The sequence below is a fragment of the Camarhynchus parvulus genome, chromosome Z (assembly GCF_901933205.1).
Source record: "Camarhynchus parvulus chromosome Z, STF_HiC, whole genome shotgun sequence".
Taxonomy (NCBI): Eukaryota; Metazoa; Chordata; class Aves; order Passeriformes; family Thraupidae; genus Camarhynchus; species Camarhynchus parvulus.
In genome coordinates, this window is record NC_044601.1 from 2,106,483 (window position 1) to 2,128,688 (window position 22,206).

At 37.8% G+C, this 22,206-nt stretch overlaps 1 protein-coding gene across 1 annotated transcript in view; it reads left to right on the plus strand.

Moving 5' to 3' along the window:
• FBXL17 (F-box and leucine rich repeat protein 17) overlaps nt 1–22,206 on the plus strand; it is a 278,422-nt gene that overhangs the window by 250,419 nt on the left and 5,797 nt on the right. Inside the window, exon 8 of the mRNA XM_030968063.1 lies at nt 12,259–12,401. Within this exon, the coding sequence (XP_030823923.1) occupies nt 12,259–12,401 (143 nt within the window). The remainder of the gene's footprint in view (nt 1–12,258; nt 12,402–22,206) is intronic.

Below are 22,206 nucleotides of genomic sequence, written 5' to 3' on the forward strand. Positions count from 1 at the left end.
CAACAACTCCAACCACTTTTGCAATACATTTCTGAAATGGTTATTTTTAAATATTTTTTATATGAAGTCTGCAGTCAGAACAGAAGTAAATATGCTGCATGCCTTTCAGTTTGTAGTACCAAGGTCTTTTTGCATCCTTGTTTTGAAGATTTGGGAAGGGAGGGATGCTTTGTATTGATTTGTTTTTTGCTGTTGGTACCCTTTGAGTAAAAGATACTGAAATGGCTGAAAAGTCACAGAGCTTATGTTTGGATTAATAGATTTAATTTAGACGGCAGTTATACTTATGATTAATTCATTGTTGTCAATGTTGGACTTTTTTCTTGAGAGACCTTTATAAAACACAACAAACCATTTTCTATGTCTATCCATAGCTTAGCTTTGTTCTTAGTATGGACTTTTGGGGAAACAGGTGCTTAATAGTTGTAACATTTAAGATAATTTTGAAAGATCATCCTTTTCTGTGTTTTCAATTTAATTTCTAGTTTAGGGCAAAGCTTTGCTTACATTGTAGGGCAACAATTTACTACAAAGTAGTAAACTTTGTACTTGTAAATGTTTATGATTTGTACATACTTTTAGTTGTATCAAATAACCAAGATGAAGAAGTACATCAAGCAATAGGATAAATTTTACTTGGGAAGTCATAGCCCTCTAAGTGTCATGGGTTTCATGGAGATTTATCTGTAGGAGGAAAGTTGGTAAGTTGGTTAGTTAGTGATTTTCTTTGTATCAGTTAATTAAGTTCGCATTGAGTACAGCAATGTATACTGTACCAACTTAATGGTAACTATGGTTACCACAACCAGATCATGGCCAAGTAACTCTATACCATTTATTTTTGTGACTCTGAAAGAAAAAGGATTTACCTGTATTAAATGTATTTTGTGTAAAAAATATAAAGTAAAATAAGTAAAAATATAAGTAAAATACTTTTTCTGCATGAGAGGTGTCTCTGTCGTTTTTCCTCCCACATGAGGTCTTTTCAGTCCTTGGCACTTTTTTCCTCCAGGCATTTTCCTTATGGTTCTTTAGGTAAAAAACACGTTAAACAATGAAATTTTATTTTCAAAACTTAAACCAGAAATATATAAATTTATGTGTTACCATTTCCAAATAGCTTTTTTTTTTAAACTTACAGTAATATCACTACTTGAGTGGTTTTGCACCATACTCCCAAATTAAGGTTAAAATATTATTTCAGAGAGAAGAGATTTAACCAGATTTTCTGAACTCTTAGAGAAAAAAAGGGTTGCTCAAGGAGTACAGTCTGTCTCCTTTTCATTTCCTTGAGGCCTCTGGTTAGATTGGTTTCCTTCCTGTTGTGGTCATGCCATTCTATCTTTCTGCATTTTGTTGCAGTCTCATCCTTCGTTCTCAAGAAATGTTGCCCAAGCAACTTATGCACAAAGGTTTCAACACTAAAACTATCACAGAGACCTCAAGCAGCCTGAGGCAGATGAGGACAGTAGGGAAAAACCTAAATACGCTGTGTTAAAATGCAGGTTGGCCATGCTGAGAAGTGATACAGCATTCCGCTGGGAAAACTTGTGAGGTTGGGCAACTTTGTTTCTAAATGTCTCTAGGACTTACAAAAGATGAAATATTTACTTGTTCACATAGGTTTCTGGGCACTATGTTTTGTGAGCACTTGCTATAAATATTAAAATACCAGTAGTGTAAAATATTTTTAAATGGCCACTGACTAATCTCCCTTTTGCATCACTTCTGTACCATAGGGAAAGGATTTGCTTGATCCCCTATATGTCTATTACATGGATGTACTGTATGGAAATTTAGTAAGGGAATAAAGATTGACATTTGATTATGAAAACAGTGAAGTTCAGAGCTATGTCCTCTGTCTATGTTTTTACTTTAATTTCAAGGGAACTGCAATGAAAACCAGAATTGTACTTAAGTACATGACCGTAAGTGGAATTGGCTGAGATTCCTGGTAGAAGGCCAGTTTTTGTACAGATTCTGTCTGTCTTGCTTTGCTGTTTCCTGGTGGCATTGAAACATAGCTGTTATGAAAGGTCTTGATTGTGAAGGAATTTAAAACAATGTCATAATACCTGTCAGCTGGATGTCCAAAAGCCTAGGCAGAATTAGATTTTCCTAGGCAGGAAACAAGCACAAAGTGGAGTTTTGCACTGATACATCCATGGTAGCCTTTATTTGCTACAAGATGAACTACAGTGCTTGATGCGTGATTTATGTCAGGATATGATGAACAAACATTCATTTAATCATCAAAATACTCTTACAACTTCAAAACAGAAATAAATGAATTGCATAAAAAGTTGTGTCACTCAGTGAGTCTTTCATTTGAGGCATAAGCAATATGAATTGTGAGCTATGACTCCTCTGCTGGATGAGCAAGGTAGCAAAGCCGTGATTTCTTCCACTGCTGTGCATGGTTGCAGCAGCTAAACACCTTTTGACACATGGAAATGGAAATTGGCATATACTGCCTTTCTGCACATAGCAGATTAGCTAAACTGCAGGATTTAGTAATTTGCGTGGCAGACAACCACCAACCTCATCAGTGCAGGGACTAAATGTGCAGTAAGCGCTGTGGGCAAAGTGATGGAGCTTTTTCTCATGGCATCAAGATTTGCTCTGGAGAATAAAATTCTGTTGCCCTAATGTAAGTTTTTATAGGCAAGCATTTGTAAAGAAAAGCCTTTTCTATATATGAGCAATATTTAAGCTATACTGCACGGAGTGTTATTAGCATATATAACTTAAGGTTTCTATTTGTAAATGTAATAATATATTAAAATCAGATGACAGTGTATTGTCTGTGTTCAACAGTATTTTACAAATTGCAAGTGTTTGTGTCTAATTGCATGCTAATTTTTAAGTTCTTTTCCACAAATCATTTTAAATGAAATATCAAAATAATTTTGGTGACTGTTAAAACTTCAGTGCATTCAGATGTTTATAATTTACCTGGATGATTTTCATCTTTCTCTTTTGCTTCTAATTCAATAGAGCAACATAAATAAAAGATAGAAATTACCTTTTAGGTTGCCTATTTTTGGTCTATCTTGTAGAATATTTTCTTCTCTCTCCAGAGCTTTGTCCATTCATTTTTTAAATAACTCAGGCAATTGAGAATAACTCTGTTGCACCAACAACAGCAGAAGATTATTTCAAAATCCAGTAAGCTGATCTGTTACACCATGTTTTTAACACCTGAATGTATTGGTTTCTTTGCTAATTTTTTTTATTACATCTGCTTATTGCAGTTTTAAGTCTCATAAACTTCTAATGTTTCTTTATAAATTAGGCTCCCCAGGAGTTAGTAGATAACTGTCAAAGCCACCTTAATAGCCTTTGGCTATAAAATAAATTAAAATATAATATAGTATGTTCTTTTGTATAATTTATGTTTTATATAGGTATTAATAGATCAATATTAATTATATATGTATATTACATAATGTATACATATAAAATATAAATATAATGGAAAATTTTGTAAGAAGACTGCTTCTTGGTAATCTTTGGTTGACTGATTGATTTCTCCTCTGTCTAAAACCCTTAGAGAGATTGGAAATTTTGGATTCTAATTCTTGCACATTTAAGTGCTTTTGACATTAATGAAAGAAAGAAATGCAAAAATGATTTTTGCATTCATTCATATGTATCTGTAATGCCCTGGTGTAAGGATGATATCAATCATAATTAATTTTTAAAAGCTTTTTTGTCCAGGCTGCACTGAAGGCTGACCAATTGCAGTGCCTTGTACATTTCCATTTTAGGTAATAACAGGAAGAAAACAGAAACACAGTTAAGCCTTAGAGAGGTTTATTTTCAGTTAAATTGAAATAGGACTTATTGATTAAGGAAGCACTCTACAGTGTAGTGGATACATGTCTTTTAAAAATATTTGTAATGGACATAATTGTGTTCAATACACCAGATTTCCAAATAGTTGTATTTGGTAATATTATGCAAAACCTAGGGTATTTTTTTCCAGACATAAAAGTTACTTCAAATTTAATTAAGAGTAAGCCAAATATCAGTTGCTTATAGCAAAGATATTTTTATTTTCCTATTATAACAACCTTAGACTTGAAGCTAACACCCACATAGCAGCCACTGGGTTCACAGGTTGTGCACAGCTGAACAGAGACCTTCCCTCTGACAGACATTTCTATCTGTAGCAGGAGATGCATTTATATGTGTCAGTTTAATTTAATCAGTTTAAAATAAAGTAAGGTTAAAATACAATTTGCTCTTAGTAGTAGTGCACTATGGATGGAATTTGTCTGGTTTTCACACCTATTCCAGCTGATCATCCAGAAGATGTTTCCCTTTTCTACAAACCTGGTCCTTTCAACTTCAAAAGCCAAGTACCATTACAACCAAAAAAGCAGTTTTTCTTGATACAGCTCAAGGCTGTAGGGATGATTTTCAATTCCAGTGGAGACATTACACTTTATCTTTTGCAGAGTAGGAGCTGTACATCAGTTGATTTCCATTCCACAAACCTAGCACTGGAAAAAGAAATATGGTATGTTGCTTTTGCCAAAATAAATGGGACTATAAAAAGGAAAAAAATAATTGGATGCCTTGTTAAATATTCAAAAAAAAGAGAGGTTCATATGTCAAAGCCAACATCTTCAAACTACTTGGGGTATTTTTGTGTATCCTTCTCTGCTTAATTTCAGTGTGTCAGGTTCTTCCCTTTGATTGCTGACCATGTTTTTAAGCCCGGCTGTCATTAGTGTTCAAACGCACTTTTGCCTATTCACTGCTGATTGTGCTACAACTTCTCAAGTCACAGAATTCAAACTTAGTTTTGTAAGGGTTTTGCTGCGTGTTTCCTCATTAAATTACTGCCAAGCTTTTGAATAATAGCAGTGTATTCTGATTATTGTGAGCCAGTGCACAGAGGAATAAAAGCTGTTGAGCAATGCAAACATTTTCTTAGCTGAAACTTGTGGCTTAAAATGTTTTGCTCATACAAGCAAGAGACGTGTGTACTCAGTAAAAGAACTTGAGGATGAAATAGCCAAGCTCGTTGCTGCACTGTGTAATCGTTCACGTAAACCTGCCTGATTCCACAGGACTGCCTTGCAGAAGTATTTTAAAAAAAGATCAGAAAAATATTAACTGATAAATCTGGTGTCTGTATAAGGCAAGGTAATTATTATATGGAATGCAGTTAGTGAACATGTGAATAAATGCAATGTCTCTGGGAAGAGTTAACACAGCTATTAAGAGAGGTTGTACTTCAGTACTTTGGAGAAGTCAGGAAGCAATAAAGACCTGGTTGATACATGTTATAAGTAAGGTTTGTGAATTCTCTAAGCCAATCAAGAATTCTCCAAGCCAATTCAATCAGAATACAGATTGCTTTATTTAGCAAGCAGCGACAAGCAAGGGTACAGCGCTGGGTGGCCAGGAGTCCCCGCTCCCCAAGGCCCGCAACTTCCCAGCCCTGAGTCCATCTCTTATTGCTCCCTCTTCTGCGTACGTGTCCTCTGTTCCTGCATTGTGCGCCTGCTCCTCACACCCGTTTTCCATCCACCACCCGCGAGGATCCATCTACAAATAATTTCTCTCCTTCGTCCAACTCCTCTTCTTCTAAATCTGGTCTTGTTTTAGTTTGTTCTTCTATGCTGTGCAAACAGTCGTGTGCCAAGCCCTCATTGGGTACCCCGAATAGGAATTGAGCGGGGTTTTGTAGAGAGGTTGTTCCAAGTGTCAGTTTCAGGGATGACAGCAGGATGCCCTCATATTTCACAAGCCTAGGGTCAGTTATCCACTTTTCTGCCTTTTGTTGCAACACTCCCCATATATTGTGTGGGGTGAGCACCCTCAGCTCTCCTCCGTATGTAATCTTTATTGCCTCTTCTACTAGTAAGGCGGCCGCAACTATGATCTGGAGACATGTGGGCCATCCTCTACTCACGGGGTCTAGGAGTTTTGAGATAAAGGCTACTGGCTTTTTGCTCCCAGCCCAATCCTGGGCTAGTACCCCATACGCTACCCCCTCGTTGGTATTAACAAATAGATGAAATGGTCTCCGGGTATCTGGGAGGCTCAACACGGGAGCATTAGATAGCTCCTCTTTTAGCTGTTCTAGCAACTGGTCATCCTTATCAGTCCATTTTAATAGCCCATCGGTTGTAAGCTTCTCATAAAGAAACTTTACCACTGAAGTTTTCAATCCACTGTCTGCAATATCCCATGAGTCCTAACAACTGTCTCACCTGTCTCTTAGTCTGTCGGGGTGAGATGGAAAGGATCCCTTTAATTCTGTCAGGGTCCAATGTTTTAGTTCCTTTGTTTAACCTATGCCCCAAGTATTTTACCTCCTCCTCAACGAACTGTAATTTACTTTTTGACACTTTTAATCGCTGTAGACTTAGGAAGTTTAGGAGCTTAATGCTTTCTTCTCGAACTGCCTCTTCTTTACTTCCTGCAATCAATAAGTCATCCACATATTGGACTAATGTAACTCCTGGCCCCAAGTCGTAGGATTTCATGATCTGCTCCAGAGCCTGCCCAAAAAGATTTGGGGATTCTGTGTACCCCTGAGGGAGTATCGTCCACCTTAATTGTTGTTTCCTATGGGTATCTTAGTCTTCCCATTCGAATGCAAAATAATCCCTACATTCCTCCTTAAGAGGACATGCCTAGAATGCATCCATTAAGTCTATGACACTGTACCACTGATCATCCAGCCTCAGTTGGCTGAGCAGGGTGTGTGGATTGGCCACCACAGGGAATCGGGTTACAGTTCTTTTATTTATTTCCCTGAGGTCATGTACTAATCGGTACTTCCCGTGTCAGCCTTCTTTACAGGTAAGATAGGTGTGTTGAAGGGGGACATGCAGGGTTACAAGACACCCTGCTGCATTAACCATTCAATTTCTGGTTTGAGTCCTCTTCTCCCTTCATCAGAGATCAGATATTGCTTAATCCGGATCGGTATATCTGGATCCTTAATAGTTACCGTGAAAGGTTCAATATTCAATCTGCCTACTGTCTCAGGGGTATACCAGACTTCAGGGTTAATCTTTTCCTCATCTATGGTTCTTAAGGGACATAATTTGACTCTTAATTGTTTTTCCTTGACCTCTAAATTGATTCCTAACTCGATCATCAAATCTCTTCCTAATAAATTATAATCTGCTTCCAGCACTAACAATAGAGATCCCAGTCCCATTTTGCTTTGTGATTCTAGCAAAACATTTTTGATAACGGGTACTTTAAAGGGTTCCCCTTTAGCTCCAATTACTTGCACAGTTTCTGTAGAGATTTTACAGCCAGGGGGTAAGGACTGGACTGTTGATCTTTCAGCACCAGAATCTACAAGGAATTCAATAGGGGTTTGTTGGGGACCCACTTTCAGCTTTACCAGGGGCTCTGTTTTTGGCTGGATCCCCAATAAATAGAGCCCCTGACCTCTTCAATCCTCCTTAAACATCCTCTCATCCATCAATCTCTTCCGGCATTCCTTCCTCATGTGACCTTTCCTTCCACAGTAATAACATGTCATCTTCTCTCTCCTCCCGACCTGGCTGCGGTCACCCTCCCTCGTAGGGTCAGGGCATCCTTTTCCTGATCGTGGGGGAGGCCCTTGTGGGATGTTCCACTGTGCCTCCCTAACTGCTGAAACCATCACCCTAGCCTGCCTCCTGTACGCCTCATCCTCCCTTCTAACATACACCTTCTGAGCTTCTCTCAGCAACTTGTCAAGCTCTCTATCCTGCCAATCTTCCAACTTCTCAATTTTTCGTCTAATGTCTTCCCAGGATTTTGCCACGAACTGGGTTTTCAATAGTGCTTGTCCCGCTGGTGTCTCGGGGTCTACGCCAGAGTATAATTGGAGGCTTTTTCTGAGCCTCTTCAACCAGTCGGTGGGGGGTCTCATCTTTCTTTTGGCATTCCTTAAGTGCCTTACTGATGTTCTGTCCCCTTGGTACTGCTTCCCTTATCCCCTGTATAATGATGGTCCTTAGATCCTGCATATGGCCCCGGTGATTCGCGTTCTATTTATCCCAGTTGGGGTCCTGTATGGGCCATTTAGCATCAGCCACTGGTCCTTGTGCATGTTGTGTATCCCAAATTCGCATTCCTGCCCTCCTAATCATACCTCGTTCCTCTGCCGTAAATGAAATCCCTAATATGGACTGGATCTCAGTCCATGTGTAAATATTGGGTCCCAGGAACTGATCTACTCTTTCCGCCACCCCAAGAGGATCCTCCAACAAATTTCCCATTTCTTTCTTAAATTGTCTCACCTCCCCTGAATTAAGGGGAATTGACACAAACCCCATTCCAGGCTGGGGTCCTCCCATTGCAATTTCTCTCAAGGGAAATAAACTGCTGCCCTCCAGTGATTTTGCTAAAGACTTGGTTTGGCTACGTGTCCTCCTCTGATATTTGTTAAGAGAGCCCGAAGGGGTCTCCTTTTGGCCCCTTGTTGTCCCAGGGGTCCGGGGAGTCGGGGCCGTGGGGAGAGATGCTGGTACTGGTGGAATATACAGGGGAGGATTTACCAGTACCACATCCTCCTCCTGCTCCCCCCTTCTCCTTTCCTCCCCACCTTCACCTCATAGGGGGAACAAGCCAGCTTTCATGTTGTTACCACTTATTATCCATAACCTAGCGTAGTCACTTTCTTCCGGATTTACCGGTTCTTTTGAATTCACATAACTGTTTAAAGCCTGGCAGACCCAGTCCTCAAAGGATCCAAAAATTGGCCAACATGTGCTGCCAGAGTCTAACTTCTTGCCACCCCAAACTACAACGCAGTAATTAATCATTTTTGCTTTATCCTTTCCCTTCCTAGAGGGAAAGTCTTCCCAGGACTCATTAGCCCCAATGGACTATCCTGAGGTATCACGGGCAACTTCGTCAGGGGCCTCTTCCCCATGGAGTCAGAAGGCTTGCTTTTCCTCTGCCCCATCTTCCAGAGTGTCTCCACACACACACAAACGCGCGCCCCTCGGTCATGGCTCGCCCCCTCTCGGGCTACGAGAACCGCACTACTGGAGGGTCCCTCTCGCCTAGTCCGCCTTTGGCCGTCTCGCTCACCACACTCTGGGAAAACCAACCCAAACCGAACAGAATACCGGCCAATACTCACGCGTCCTTGCGTCTTCGTTCGGATCTTCGTGCACAAAGTTTTCTCCGTTACCCCACCTTGCTTATCACCGAATTTAGGTTCGTTGGTCCAGGTGTTTGGGCGATCGAGCCGCACTCGTGGCCACCGAAATGGTGGGGCACCTCCCCCAGGCTCTCGAGTCTCCCTTTGTCTGGATCTGAGTCACGGCGCCAATTTGTTATGAGTAAGGTTTGTGAATTCTCTAAGCCAATCAAGAATTCTCCGAGCCAATTCAATCAGAATACAAATTGCTTTATTTAGCAAGCAGTGATAAGCAAGAGTCCAGCGCTGGGCGGCCGGGAGTCCCCGCTCCCCAGGGCCCGCAACTTCCCAACCCCCTGAGTCCGTCTTTTATCGCTCTTTCTTCTGCGTACACGTCCTCTGATCCTGCGTTGTGCGCCTGCTTTGGGCTGTTGCTAGGGGGTCTTTTCCTGCCTCCTGGTGGTTGTGGGCTGAAGGCTCGGAGTCTTCCTCGCTGCCTCTTAGCCAACCTTTCTGTATTTTGCAAGCAAGCGCGATTTTTATCTTTGTGGGACTTCCTACTGTGCTTACCGTGGGTTTGTGCTCTTCCTGTTAAACAAGGCTTGCAAACTATGGTTATTGTATGTGTTTAATGAACAAACTTCTAGTTTCCCATAACAATACAGTCTGTTAGGATTTCCAAGAAGCATTTCACACAAGGGAAGGTGATTTTTCAAAGTGGAAAGAATCCTGATCTGCAGGATTCCTTGCCACAGGATGTTATGGATGTATGTTCTGTGGGCTACAAGACTGATCAGATGAACTTATGAGAGTACAGAGGCATAAGCCCCAGTTTAGAAAATCCCTGGGCACATTTTTCATGTGAGGAAATTGTTCTGGAAAAGCATTGTTACATTTTCACTGGTTCTCATGGCCTTTCTTTATCTCCCATTGCTGAATGCTGATAGGAACTGCATAGTGTGTCTTTTCTGTAACCCAGAATGTTCTTGTAAGGGTGCACTTCCACACATAGAAATTTCCAGAAAATATGGTCACTGGAGTTTTCAAATGGCATAGCTTCTGTGTTTGATAGATGAACTGTAGTAGTATATGACTTCAGTATAACATAAAACTTCAGTATAACACTCTTGTCAAAATGTTTGGTTTTCCAGAGATATCTGCTAATCTGGGGACAGATTTTGCCAGTGTGTTGAAATGGTCTTTAGTGGCACTTCCATGAAAGTATTCTCTGTTGATTTTCTTCTCTTTGTCAGTTTTACATGAAGCACTGAAAATAGCAAAATATGGTTGTAACTTTACAAACAGTGGCAAAACATTCAAATGAACTTACATTATTCTATTGTAGTGGAAGGCTTTCAATATTTTTGCACTACTTCGAGTCTATAACATTTTGTGTGAAGGCACAATGATCTATAATTACTATAGTTTTTCCTATTGAAAAATGTATTCAGAAAGTTTCTGACTATCCCTACTTTTTATTATAGTGATATTTTAAAAGGTGTCTAAAAAAAAGTATGAAGTTTATTTTCTGCTACATATGTATTTACAGTTTGCAAAATTAGGACTTCTTTTCAAGAAATGTGCTGGAAAGAGACCAGGAAATGGGTATTGTCCTACAAATATCAGTTAAACCATAAAGAAAGTACATAGGTGCTTTTATCATACATAAAATATGTCAGTAACAAAATTCAGTTAATATTTTGGAAAACTGCTGAAAGAAAGAAATTATGCATTACTTCCCCTTCCACAGCTTCTGAGAATGTTTCTGGCATCTTTTGGCTCATTTTGTTTGCTAATCAAGTCCACCTAGATATTTATAAATAATCCAAATACCCTCACTGCTGTGCACAAGCAATGCAGTTCTTTGCAGAACCACTGGAAGGTGAGGTGGGTTCTTTTTCTCTTCTTCTAGATCTCATTTACATGCTGATTAGCTAAGATCGATATCTTGTATATCAAGAGCTACTAGCTCTTTGAAATTCCTCTTTTTTTGGTTTTTTCTTCCCCTGACATTTGAGAATGTAGCATGAACAGAATATCCCCATAGCTGCTGAAAAATCAACTCTTTAAAGATTCACGCATTACTTGGAATAAGTAACTCCTTCATCTTCCTTTTCAACAGCTGCCTTATAACTGGAGTTAAAAACTGTGTGAACATCCTACCCCTTGATTATATGCAGGTGGCTGACTTTTACACCAGAAACCTTGGCCTTTTTTCTGAGACTGAGATTTTAGCTGCTAAAATTTCTGTTAATAAATCCCAGCTTGACTTCCTGAGTCCATATTTCTGAAAAGTGCTATAGTCCATGGCGACCAGGGTGCCAGTGATTTTTGTCTTTTGTGTCATTGTCATGTCATGACAAAACCTTCCCAGCCAGTTCAGATCCCTTGTCGTTTCTCCTACATACCTTTTTTTCAGCCCATTCAGAACTTCCAGATCCTCCTTCTTTTCCTTTAATAAAGGTTTGAATTTTTCTTTTAATTCCTTATGACTTTTTTAACTCTTTCTTTATTTTTTTACTGGAAAAGTGTTTATGAAGAAAAACTGACAGTGAGACACACCGTTGTTGTTACATCACCAAAATGAACAACAAGAAAAAATTGAATTTTAGAATACAACTAGAGAATGTATGGCATGAGATTTCCTGCAAGGTTTTCTAAAACTATGTCTTATTGACTCACAAAATGTCCTGTTAATCTCAGTCCTGTCTTTGTAGTATTATTTTCCTGGGGAAAAAAAAAAGTATTAGTAGTATAAAGTCAGTTATTTTCTCTGAAAATTGTGATAGAATTTGTTTTATTTTGCATTTATTTCAATTTTATTAATTGATCCTTGCTTCTTCTGGAAAAAGTAATTAAAAGAATTCTTATAGATTTTGTCTGCTAATTGGTCTATTTATCTTGATTGGTAGAAAAATATATAGGAAAATATGTTTATCTGTGTATTTGTGTGTGTTTGCACCTGTATGTACTTCCAATTTGAAGAGACAGCTTTTACATTGTTGAGAATTATGAAGTATGTCATTTACAAAGTGCATGAGAACTGCTTCTCAAAACTCAGTTTCAGCATTATTCAGTGCGTGCAGGGAGCTGAGGTTGCCATCTGCAGAGCTGTGCATTTCATGCCTTTCATGTCTTTCCAGCTCTGATAGCCATTGGGAGGTACAGCATGACAATAGAGACGGTGGATGTTGGATGGTGCAAAGAGATCACGGACCGTGGAGCCACCCAGATTGCTCAGCGCAGCAAATCCCTCCGGTACTTGGGGCTGATGAGATGTGATCAGGTAAGGAGCCCTTTCCTGAGCTGGTGCCTCATTCTGAGTGTGATAGTGTTCCTGTGTGTGTGAGGGAGGCAGCAGGATTTATGATTTTCTGAACAAAAATGTTCAGTATTCACTACTCTAGCAACTGTTCTGGTGTGCCGTGTTCACATAGACAGCTCAAAAGTCACACAGAGGGCTAGAAGAAGCATTATAAATGTTTGCTGATGTAGATTTTCAAAATATCTGTAGGTTACACTCGCAGCCTGGGGTGCTCACAAGTTTTTTCATAAAATCTGCCCTCTGACAGTTTTGAATACTTTTGAATACTTTTGTCTGAAAGTGGTTGGCATGTCATGTTATAACTGTGACAGACTACTTTGTTTCTTAAAAAGAAAGGGAAAAAAAATCTTTAGTGTAACTTCAAGAGTGATACAGCAATTTTCTGTATGTCTGTGCTCTTGATCATAAATCATGGTTTTGAAGACAGAAGGACAAAGATTTTAATGAAATCATAATGATAAAAAGAGAAAAACAAAATTAGTTTCTTACTATGTAGCTTTATACTTGGAGAGTAGTAAGAATGTCTACAAGTTTTAGCACTTTATCATTAGAAGAAAAGAAGGAGAAGCCAGTCCATCTCCACTTCACCCTGTATATAGCCTTCAGAAATCACATTCCTGTTTAGAGGAGAGATCGAGTCCCATGAACACAGCAGAATAGCTAAAAGAAAAATCATCGGAGGTCCAGAGTCTCTGGCCTTAACTCTTCACATAACCCTTCAGGGATTGTTTCTTTTCCAGCCATCATCAACAAAATGTCTGGCTTGGGATGCCCATCATAAGCATCTCTCAGGCTTGTGGATTTCTGACTGGATACTCTCTATGGAAAAACAGGTTTTAGTCTAAGAAACTTCATGCTCCAAACCATTACCTTGCATCCTTCACAGTGCACTATAGAAGACAGTGACAAAACACAGTATTTCAGTTGGCAAGGAATAATAATGCCCAGGTCAGTGGTAAAATTAGAAATAGCATTTTGCAAAGCCAGCCTTAGGCATTTTCCAGTTTGCAAGGAGGTTGAGCACTTTGGAAGAATTGCTCTGTCTATCAAAGCTGAGTCCACTTAATCTCCTAAACATTAGTGTTTTATAAGAGCCAACAGACAAAAAGAGTGTGTGAATCTCTTTGATGGATTGCGCTAAGATTATGTACTTAGAGAATGTTAAAAGGGTAACTTGACCTTGGGAATTAGACCTGACCCAGAATCATCTAACCACTTCTGCACATGTATTTATTTTGTGAATTTGGCTAATGTTGAACAATCAACAAGGATCTAATAAGTGCAATAATTTTATCCTGTCTTTAACTGCTATAGAAAATCAATGATCTTGATGTTGAAAACAAGCTCTACTGCCTCATAAGTTAAACTATATGTCATTTTCATAGACATGTTCTACACTCTGTATGCCTTTAATTACTGGTAAACGCTTTTCTCATTTTTTAGAGGAGTATACAACATCTTTTGTATTAAAAAAGTCAACTGCTAAAAGGAAGAAAAAATACTACTTAAGAAAGCTTCAGGGAAGATACAAAAGCACTGTTGACTGTGTGCCTTGCGAGTGTGTGTGTGAATCTGCAAGTATCCAAAGTATGGTAGATAAAAGATATTAAGAAATTCGTAAACACTGTTACAGTGAACAGTGTGATAGTGGGGCTACCACTGGGAATTATTTTCTTGTTTGCAAAGCCTTGATGGGAAGAATAGTTCCACAGACAGAATGGAATAAATATCCTTGACTTGTGGGATTTTTGGCAGCTAGAAGATGCCAACTCCCTTTTTCCACTGCAAATGAGCAGAGAAATTACTGAACAAAATTGCGTTCTCAACTGTCTCTCCCCAGTATCATGCAGAACTAATTTTTTCCAGTGGCTGCTCTATTAAATTAAAAATGTCAGTGTCCAGCGCATCATTAAAGAGAATTCTTGGGTGGTGCTGAAGGGTTTATTTACACTCCCGGTTGGCCAAAATTCTTGTCTTTGTACTGTTGTCAGCTTGCAGTGAAGAGGTTTGAAGATTTGTCCCATCTAACCAGGCTTCCTTTTCTGAAGTACTGACTGTTGTGCTCATACCAGGTAGCTCTTATGCCTTTCTAAGAATTCCCAGGCATTTGGAAGGGAAGTACTTAAACTTCCACAGTTTAAACACAGTTACATAAGGAACATATGTAAGTAGACTTCAAATGGGTACCACTAAAACACTCTTTATGAGCCAGGCTTTTTGGAATTTCTTTGATATGCACTTGACATAAATTAGAGGCGTCAAGGGTCCTCCCCAGAAAGATCAAGAGAGGCTGTGAGCCTGGGTAAAGACAGTCTCTGTTTTATGCCATTGATTATCCAAGTGCCTCCAGGCAATGTGTTTCAGTAGATGCAAAGCATTATTGATCCACACCATGAAAATAATCAAATTATTCATTTTTCATCAAACTGCTATTGCCATGACCTTTCTTTTTATCATTTTTCCTACCATCTTGCGTGCACACCACAGGAGCAATATGGACTTTGCCTTAAAATAGATGACATTGTGTTGAGAAATATCATTAAAAAATGATATTTACTATGAGGTCATCATAATGAGAGCATATATTTCAGTTGGAACTTTTCTGTATCAGATGGGATACATCTAAGAGACTATCATCCAGACCTCCTGAAGTATGAAAGTGATCTAGTATAGACTCTAAATGTTTTTAAATACTGCGTTCTGGACAACAGAATTCCTTACTTGTCTGCATTCCAACATGAACAGGTACTTGAAGCAGCTAGGCCCCTTGTCCCTTCTGATCTTTCTCACAGGACAGATTATCGACTGTGCAAATAAATTTTTGTGTACATGGGTATGTGTGCATCTGTGCAGGCACCAGGCAGCCCTCAGGACTGCTCAAGTCATGTGTTCCATAGAAAGAAAACGTTGCTATTCTGAGTCTCCGTTTCTTTTGAAACAGTAACAGATAAAATCAGTAGTTATTTAAGGCCTAAGCAGGACATTTTAGAGGTTTGTAATTGGAAAAGGCATGAAAGAGAAGGCATTTCTGTTTTGCATTCTGGTGTTCTGCCTGTGTTTGCGCTGTGCCGCGCTTCCAGGGGCAGCAAGCCAGGCTTTGTTCTTTCTTGTCAGCTCTTCACAGTGCTCTGGGAGCAGGGTGCAACCACAAACTCCCCATTCCTCTGCACAGAGGAGTGCTGTGCTGCTGGGGGCTGCGGCCCAAGGTTGTGTTTTAGGACTTGATGTGTCTGTGTTGGAGCACGTGGCGGGTTGGTGCTGCTCGGGAGCGCAGCAGCTCTTGGTTTGTCACCCCGGAAAACACCAAGAAAAGCATAACAAGGGGTTATATTGAATTCACTTCAGATTAGCTCCCCACAGCAGAATGAACACATGACTGTTCATTCTTCTGACCAAATTTTAATTGTAGTTCTGTATTTTTTATCACAGCTTAGGAGAGGGGATATTTTAAAGATAATTGAACCTTTCCTTTAATTACTTTAAGTATCTTGAGAAAGGTGTGGGCAGTTACAGGATGCTTTCTTTCCTCCCACAGACATTGACATCAGAATTCCTAAGAGCTTTTCTTGCATCCTAAGGGCATAAAATGATGCCTGCATCAAAATAACAGATTTAAATGCACATTTCAAGTTTTTCTTTCTGAACACAGTGTACTGTACATTCCTATCATTAAACTGACCTAGATCCTATTTACTTCTTCTAGTTAATTATATAATTAATTAATTAATTAGGTCTATTTTGTATTTCATATTTTAAAAAAAGGAGGAAAAGGGTGATGTTCCCCATACTATTTATTTCTAGAAATCATTTTAAAGATGTCTTTATAGCACTTCTTTTTTGTGCTCTCACAAGAAGTGAAACAGCTTTACATAGCGGCAGCTTGAAATCTTTACCCTTGGGGAAAACAGCTGGGTATCAACTATGAAATAGGGACTAAAAGTTTGTTGTTTCTTTTTTTTTCTGGGTAATAGCTTGACTGGTTGAACAATGTGTCACAATAATCTTCCTGCGACTTTTTTCACACACAATTTTCATATTTCAGGATCCTTTTCCTATAACTGTGGTGCAGTTTGTAGCAGTTATCAACAGTGCTCCCACGTAAATGCAGGAGACGTTTCTTGGGAAAATAGGCAGAAAAATGACACTGAAAAACAGAGGCCACAAAATTCAATATTCACCACTATGTGTGAATGAAATGAAATGAAGAGAGTCCAACAAAGCTGGCTGTGAAAGGATACACAACTTAGTTAATAAATCATGTTGGCCCTTATTCTTTGCTTTTTTTTTGTTGCTTTTTTCCTTTCCATTTTTTGAGATGAATTTCTCAGGAAAGACATGGTTGCTTTTCATGAAAATACTTCTGGAAGCCTGTAGCTTATTCCAGATGACTTTCTCAGATAAATTGTAGCATATATTTCCTATTCTAGTTTTGCTGAGATATTAGAGCACAGAAGTTGATGGTCAGTACAACTGACAAAATGACAAACTATTTTATGTTCCCAGAGGAAAAAAGATAGATGATTCCTAAAAATAAAAAATGGTCTGTTAAGAAATCATTTGCATCTTAAGTAAGAATAAGATTTTTAGACTATATGTGGATTTTTAATATAATTTATCACTTTGTCCTTCTACAAAACCTGTTTTATAAATATTTGTAAATACATTTTCAGTGAAGACCACAAATCGTTAGCAGAGTTAGGAATGCAGCTCCTGTTTAAGAGAAACATTTTGACCCATCACTCACAAGCCTTTAATTTACACAGCTAGTCTGCAACCGAAGGTAAGTGAAAAAGACCATTAGCTCTTTTATATATCCCAGGTTCTAGAGATAAATCTTTCAATTTCCAATATATTTTTGAGCTTAAGTCTTCTTAATCAATGGTAGACTAGTGAGAATACAGAACCATGGCTTGTTTTAATGTAATTATCACAGCAATTTGCCTTCCACTTTCAGAAAATGCTATCATTAGCCTGATCAGAAAACCTGCCAAATTGCTACCATTTCTTCTTTTATATTACAAGGGGTTCATTTTGAGATTTGAAATTATGGTTTTGTGATTTGAAGAGGAATGAAAATATCCAATCCTTCTCTTTAAGAAAAATTCTGTAGCCTTTTTTTTTCTCTTAAATTACTATAATTTGTTCAAGTACGTTGCTGCATATTAAAAAGGAATTGCTGTATTTTTTAAAGTTTTATATGTATAATGTAGGAGCTGCAATTGATACATCTCTCTATGAATAATGAAGATTTTAGATTCATGAGATCTGTGAATCTCATTAGAAGGAAACCACAGCTATCCCACAACAAAAGAAGAATAGCATTTATTTCACTTTGGTTTTCAATACAAGAATTTTAAAAGTCTGAACAATACTACTTTTGCCTTTTTCCCCCTAGCTAACTAGGATAACAGATACATTATGTGTGTAAACGAAAGTATCTGCTAAAACACACACAAAAAGGAAGGGTTTTTATACAAGCTAAAGATTTTGCTCTTCTAGTTTAACTGTTTCTTTGCTAAAAGGTTTTTATTCTCCAAGCTGATTCCTCTGCAGCGGTTCTGTGGCACTGGGCTGAAGATGGAATCTTCCAGAATTAATGAAATTGTCCTTGTTTCTAAAAAGCACCCACTGAACCCTGTCATTCTCTAAGAGAAAGATAGACCCTCAGCTGATGATCAACAATTCAAAATCATGATAAGGCTAGCTATTAAGGAAGAATGCAATGTGAACTGATCAGCATCTTTATGAATAAAAAAATCAAAAAGGGAGAAATTTTTTAGAAGCATTGCTTCCTGGAACTTCCAGTTATTTTTGCCAGCTGGCAACTTTTGCGAAAGACTTCTCTGTTAGTTTTACATGCCATCATTTTGACAGGTATTACAGTAATGTGCTCAAATTATTGTTAATGTAGTCAAATAGGAAGAAAAATATTCAGTGTTATTAATTCAACAGGCAGAAAGTAATCTGAAAGAATATTTATCACTATATAAATTACCACTGTCATTTCACTGCATCTGGGTCTTTATTAACTGCAATTTTTAGAAGAAAAAAAGTTTTTGAAATGTGTGTAATACTGGTAATATTTTTACCTGGAAATATTCCATAGGTGGAGTCTAGAAGTTCATCTGATGAAATGGGCAGAATTAGCAAACCAAATAATCTGCCAGCCTGAAGGGCTCCTTTAAAATGGTTTCTCTGCTTTAACAGAAAAATAAACCCTCACAACAAGCAAAGAGAATTGAGAGTGAAACCTTTGTAACTTACACAAGTTCAATAAAAATAGTGTGTTGCAGAAGACTGTGCATCCTCACAGAGATCTGAAATGGGTGTTGCTAGTTTGCAGTAGACTGGGAGTTTGGGACAATAGCATTCACATGAGAAAACTACCACAACAATGAATTTCATTCCTTTCAGGTGAGATTTAAACAAGAACTGTAAAGTAGATACACTCCACAGGCAACCTTGCCACACTTTCTGAAATCCCTCCAGAAGGGCTACCAAGGAGTATTAGAAGACTTGTGCATTCCATTTATTCCAATTCACCCAGCAGAGAAGATTGCAGATATTTCTGTTTACCTACTCCTTTACCTTTACAAATATAAATGGGTAATTAATTTCTAGGATTTAACACAATTTAGTTGTCAAATGTCATGATAATAATAACACTGTACAGACTGTGCTTGCTGATTTCATTATTTATGAGTCTACAAATACAGTGTTTTTGTGTGTGTGCAAATGTGATTGTTTTTCTTCCTTTTTTTCAATAACATCATCCTCTAAGTCAAAACACATTCTTTTCTCAAGTTGTAAGGGACTTTATTTGGACTATAGGATATTGTGCTAATATTGGTAGTGTTGTTATTTTGTTAAAGTCCTAAACAAGGGTTCTGCCCCTGGGCATCAGGGCAACTGAAACTCTGTGGAATATGTCTGCCTTAGCTGATCAACTGCACTTCACACAAAACGTTTCCAGAAATCTTTAATTTTGTTATGGCTACAGGCAACAGTTATAATTGGGCCACCTGAGAATATAATTCATTCAACTATTAGCAGGAAAAAAAAATCAAAGTACACTTTTTATAAGACACTCACTTGAGGAAGCAAAATACAACTTAGAGAAGAGAAAGACTGTGTGAAAATGTTTTGCTTATAACTCTGTGTATATGTTGGATTTTTTGTAAAACATTGGAGAAATAGGAACATAAAGAGTTTTCCATATCCATCATTATGGATACACACAATGTCTATAAAGTCATTTCTTTAACCATTGCATACAAATTTGGCTTTCATGCAATACTTCTCTACATGTATTGAGACAGAAGAGCACACAAATTCCAGTAGCCCTAATGCTGAAATATCACTCCATAAGTAAAATGCCAACAATATTGTAAGAAAGCCCTTTGGAGACAAATCCATTTGCATTTCTTCTGTGTGAAGTTGATTTTTCGAATGTTTGTATGTAGAAATGTTATGATAATACTTGTGCCATTTTTCTAACCTATATGTATGGCAGCCCTAAAATCTTTTGGTCTGAATGCTACCTCTCACCTGCTAATATTTCCCTAAAATTCTTAGCAAGTACTAGATTTCTAAGATTAAGCTAGCAGTTCTATGTATTATTAATGCCTTTCTGTGCAGATATTGCTGACTCAGGGTATTATAAATTGGTCTGTTATTTTTTATTAATGACTGATCTATAAAGTTGTAGTAATTGTAGATACCAACCTCAGAAATCAGCCAGCCAATGTCCCTTCCAAGGGCTAGGTTAGATACTATGCAGATATTATTTTAGCTGTCATCCCTGAATAGTGGTCTGAGGGACACAAGCAGGTTTTTGTATCAAGTTCTAGTAATGCACCATTGCACTAATCCAGTTTTGCAAGGTTTAGCTTTTTAATTTATATAACTGCTTGTTGGTTTCAGTTATTAACTTGGAATGGAGATAACTTTTTCTTTTCAATTATCAAGTGAGCTGGTCATTAAACTGAAGTCATTAAGATGTGAAGATTTTTAGATTTTGTTGTTGAAAAAGACCTATCAAACTCTTTAGATTAATCCTGAATATTCATCCACTGCATAAAAGTTGCAGTTTAAGTGATGACTCTACTCTTGCTTTTCAGTATTGCTCTAGATAACACAGACATTCTTGGCACATTTTAATGGCTTTACAGTCTGATCTTGATGCACCTGTAGGAGTAGTTTTGGAGATCAGTACTAAATATTACAATTCTTGGCAATTCAGTGAAAGAGTATCCAATCCCAGAGAAGATTTCCTGGACATCATATCAACTAAAGACAAGCTAAGGAAAAGTAACTAGGAAAGTCCTGTTTAGGAAAAGCCCTTATACCTCTGTTTCTATTCCTAAGCAGTGAAGGGAGGTGTCAGTCTCATTAAAAAGAAATGCCTGGTTTGGCTGATGGTTTCAAATGTAATGTCTAATTTACCTTAACAAGGTTAGGAAAACTTGAATTCATCCTTCGAATTTAATAAGATCTGTTGTAGGAGCATAACAAAAATACTAGGTTAAAAAAAAAATCCTAGTCCTTTGGAATCATTTTATATTTTTAGAAATTCCTAATTTTATAATCTAGAAATTGAAGAAAACAATGCTGAAATTATCACTAAACCAAAAGACACAGCAAATTTAAATGGAAAAAAAAATTACCTAATAACTATTCTTGCTTGCATTTTGGATTTTTCATGAAGACTTGTGGAAGGTGGCATAACATAAATTTCTGAAGATGTTCTGTGTCAGACAAGTGGTGTTCCAAATCAGTAAATGCTGGCAATAGGACTAGATGAGTAAATATAACATGCTAGATAAAAATATGAATGAATATTTTATTGTGAGTAGCTTTCAGTTTACTCTGAGCCTGAAAAAATCAGCTCATAAGTGTTGGTTACTTTATTCTAGGAAAAATATTTACAGAATTGTCACAGTTTTCAGGCTTTCTGTTATGGGCAGACCATTTTACCTAAAGGAGAGTAAGAGTGTTGAGCACTGATTTCCCATTTTTCTCAGTATTTCAGCCACATTTTGTGTGTACGTGGCAGAGCGATGGTGAAAGTTCTCCAGAGAGGCACTCACAAAACCCTTTTGCCAGCGTAGCATTTCACAGGGACTCGAAGGGTGTTCTTGTTCTTCTTTCCAAGATGAACTCCTAATTATCACATGAGAAATGTTCTCTAGCATGGATAATATTTAAATACTGTCTGCACAACCACACTGTCATTAGACGAAGAAGAAGTTAAAGAGGTCCTACCCCAGATAACATTTGTCACAAAGTCAAATGCATTATTCTGGGAAATAGGCAATATGTGTTCAAGTGCCTTTAAGCAAAAAGTATTCAAAATTATTCTAGGTCATAATCTAGGCTCTAATTGAGTTAGAAGGAGATGATACCACTTAGTCTGCCATTTTCTGTAACCCATCTTCTCCTTTGTTTTGTTTTTTTCAATCTATTCCTTGGCCTGGAATAAATAGTTATTTCAGGAAGAAAAAATAATTTTCAAACCAGTCTTTGTTGTTATTTTGGTTTTTTGTTTGATGACCAGGATTTGCAAAACCTATTGCTTTCATTCTTAATGATATGGGCTGCATTCTCTCATTATGTGTTAAAATATAATTGAAGAGCTATTCAAATTCAGATGAATGATTATCTATTAGATAATCTAAGTAGTTTATCTGCAGACAGTAGTCTTTCTTTTGACAACTCAAAAGATGAAGATTAATGAAAGTTCTGTGAAAGAAAAATATAGCATTTT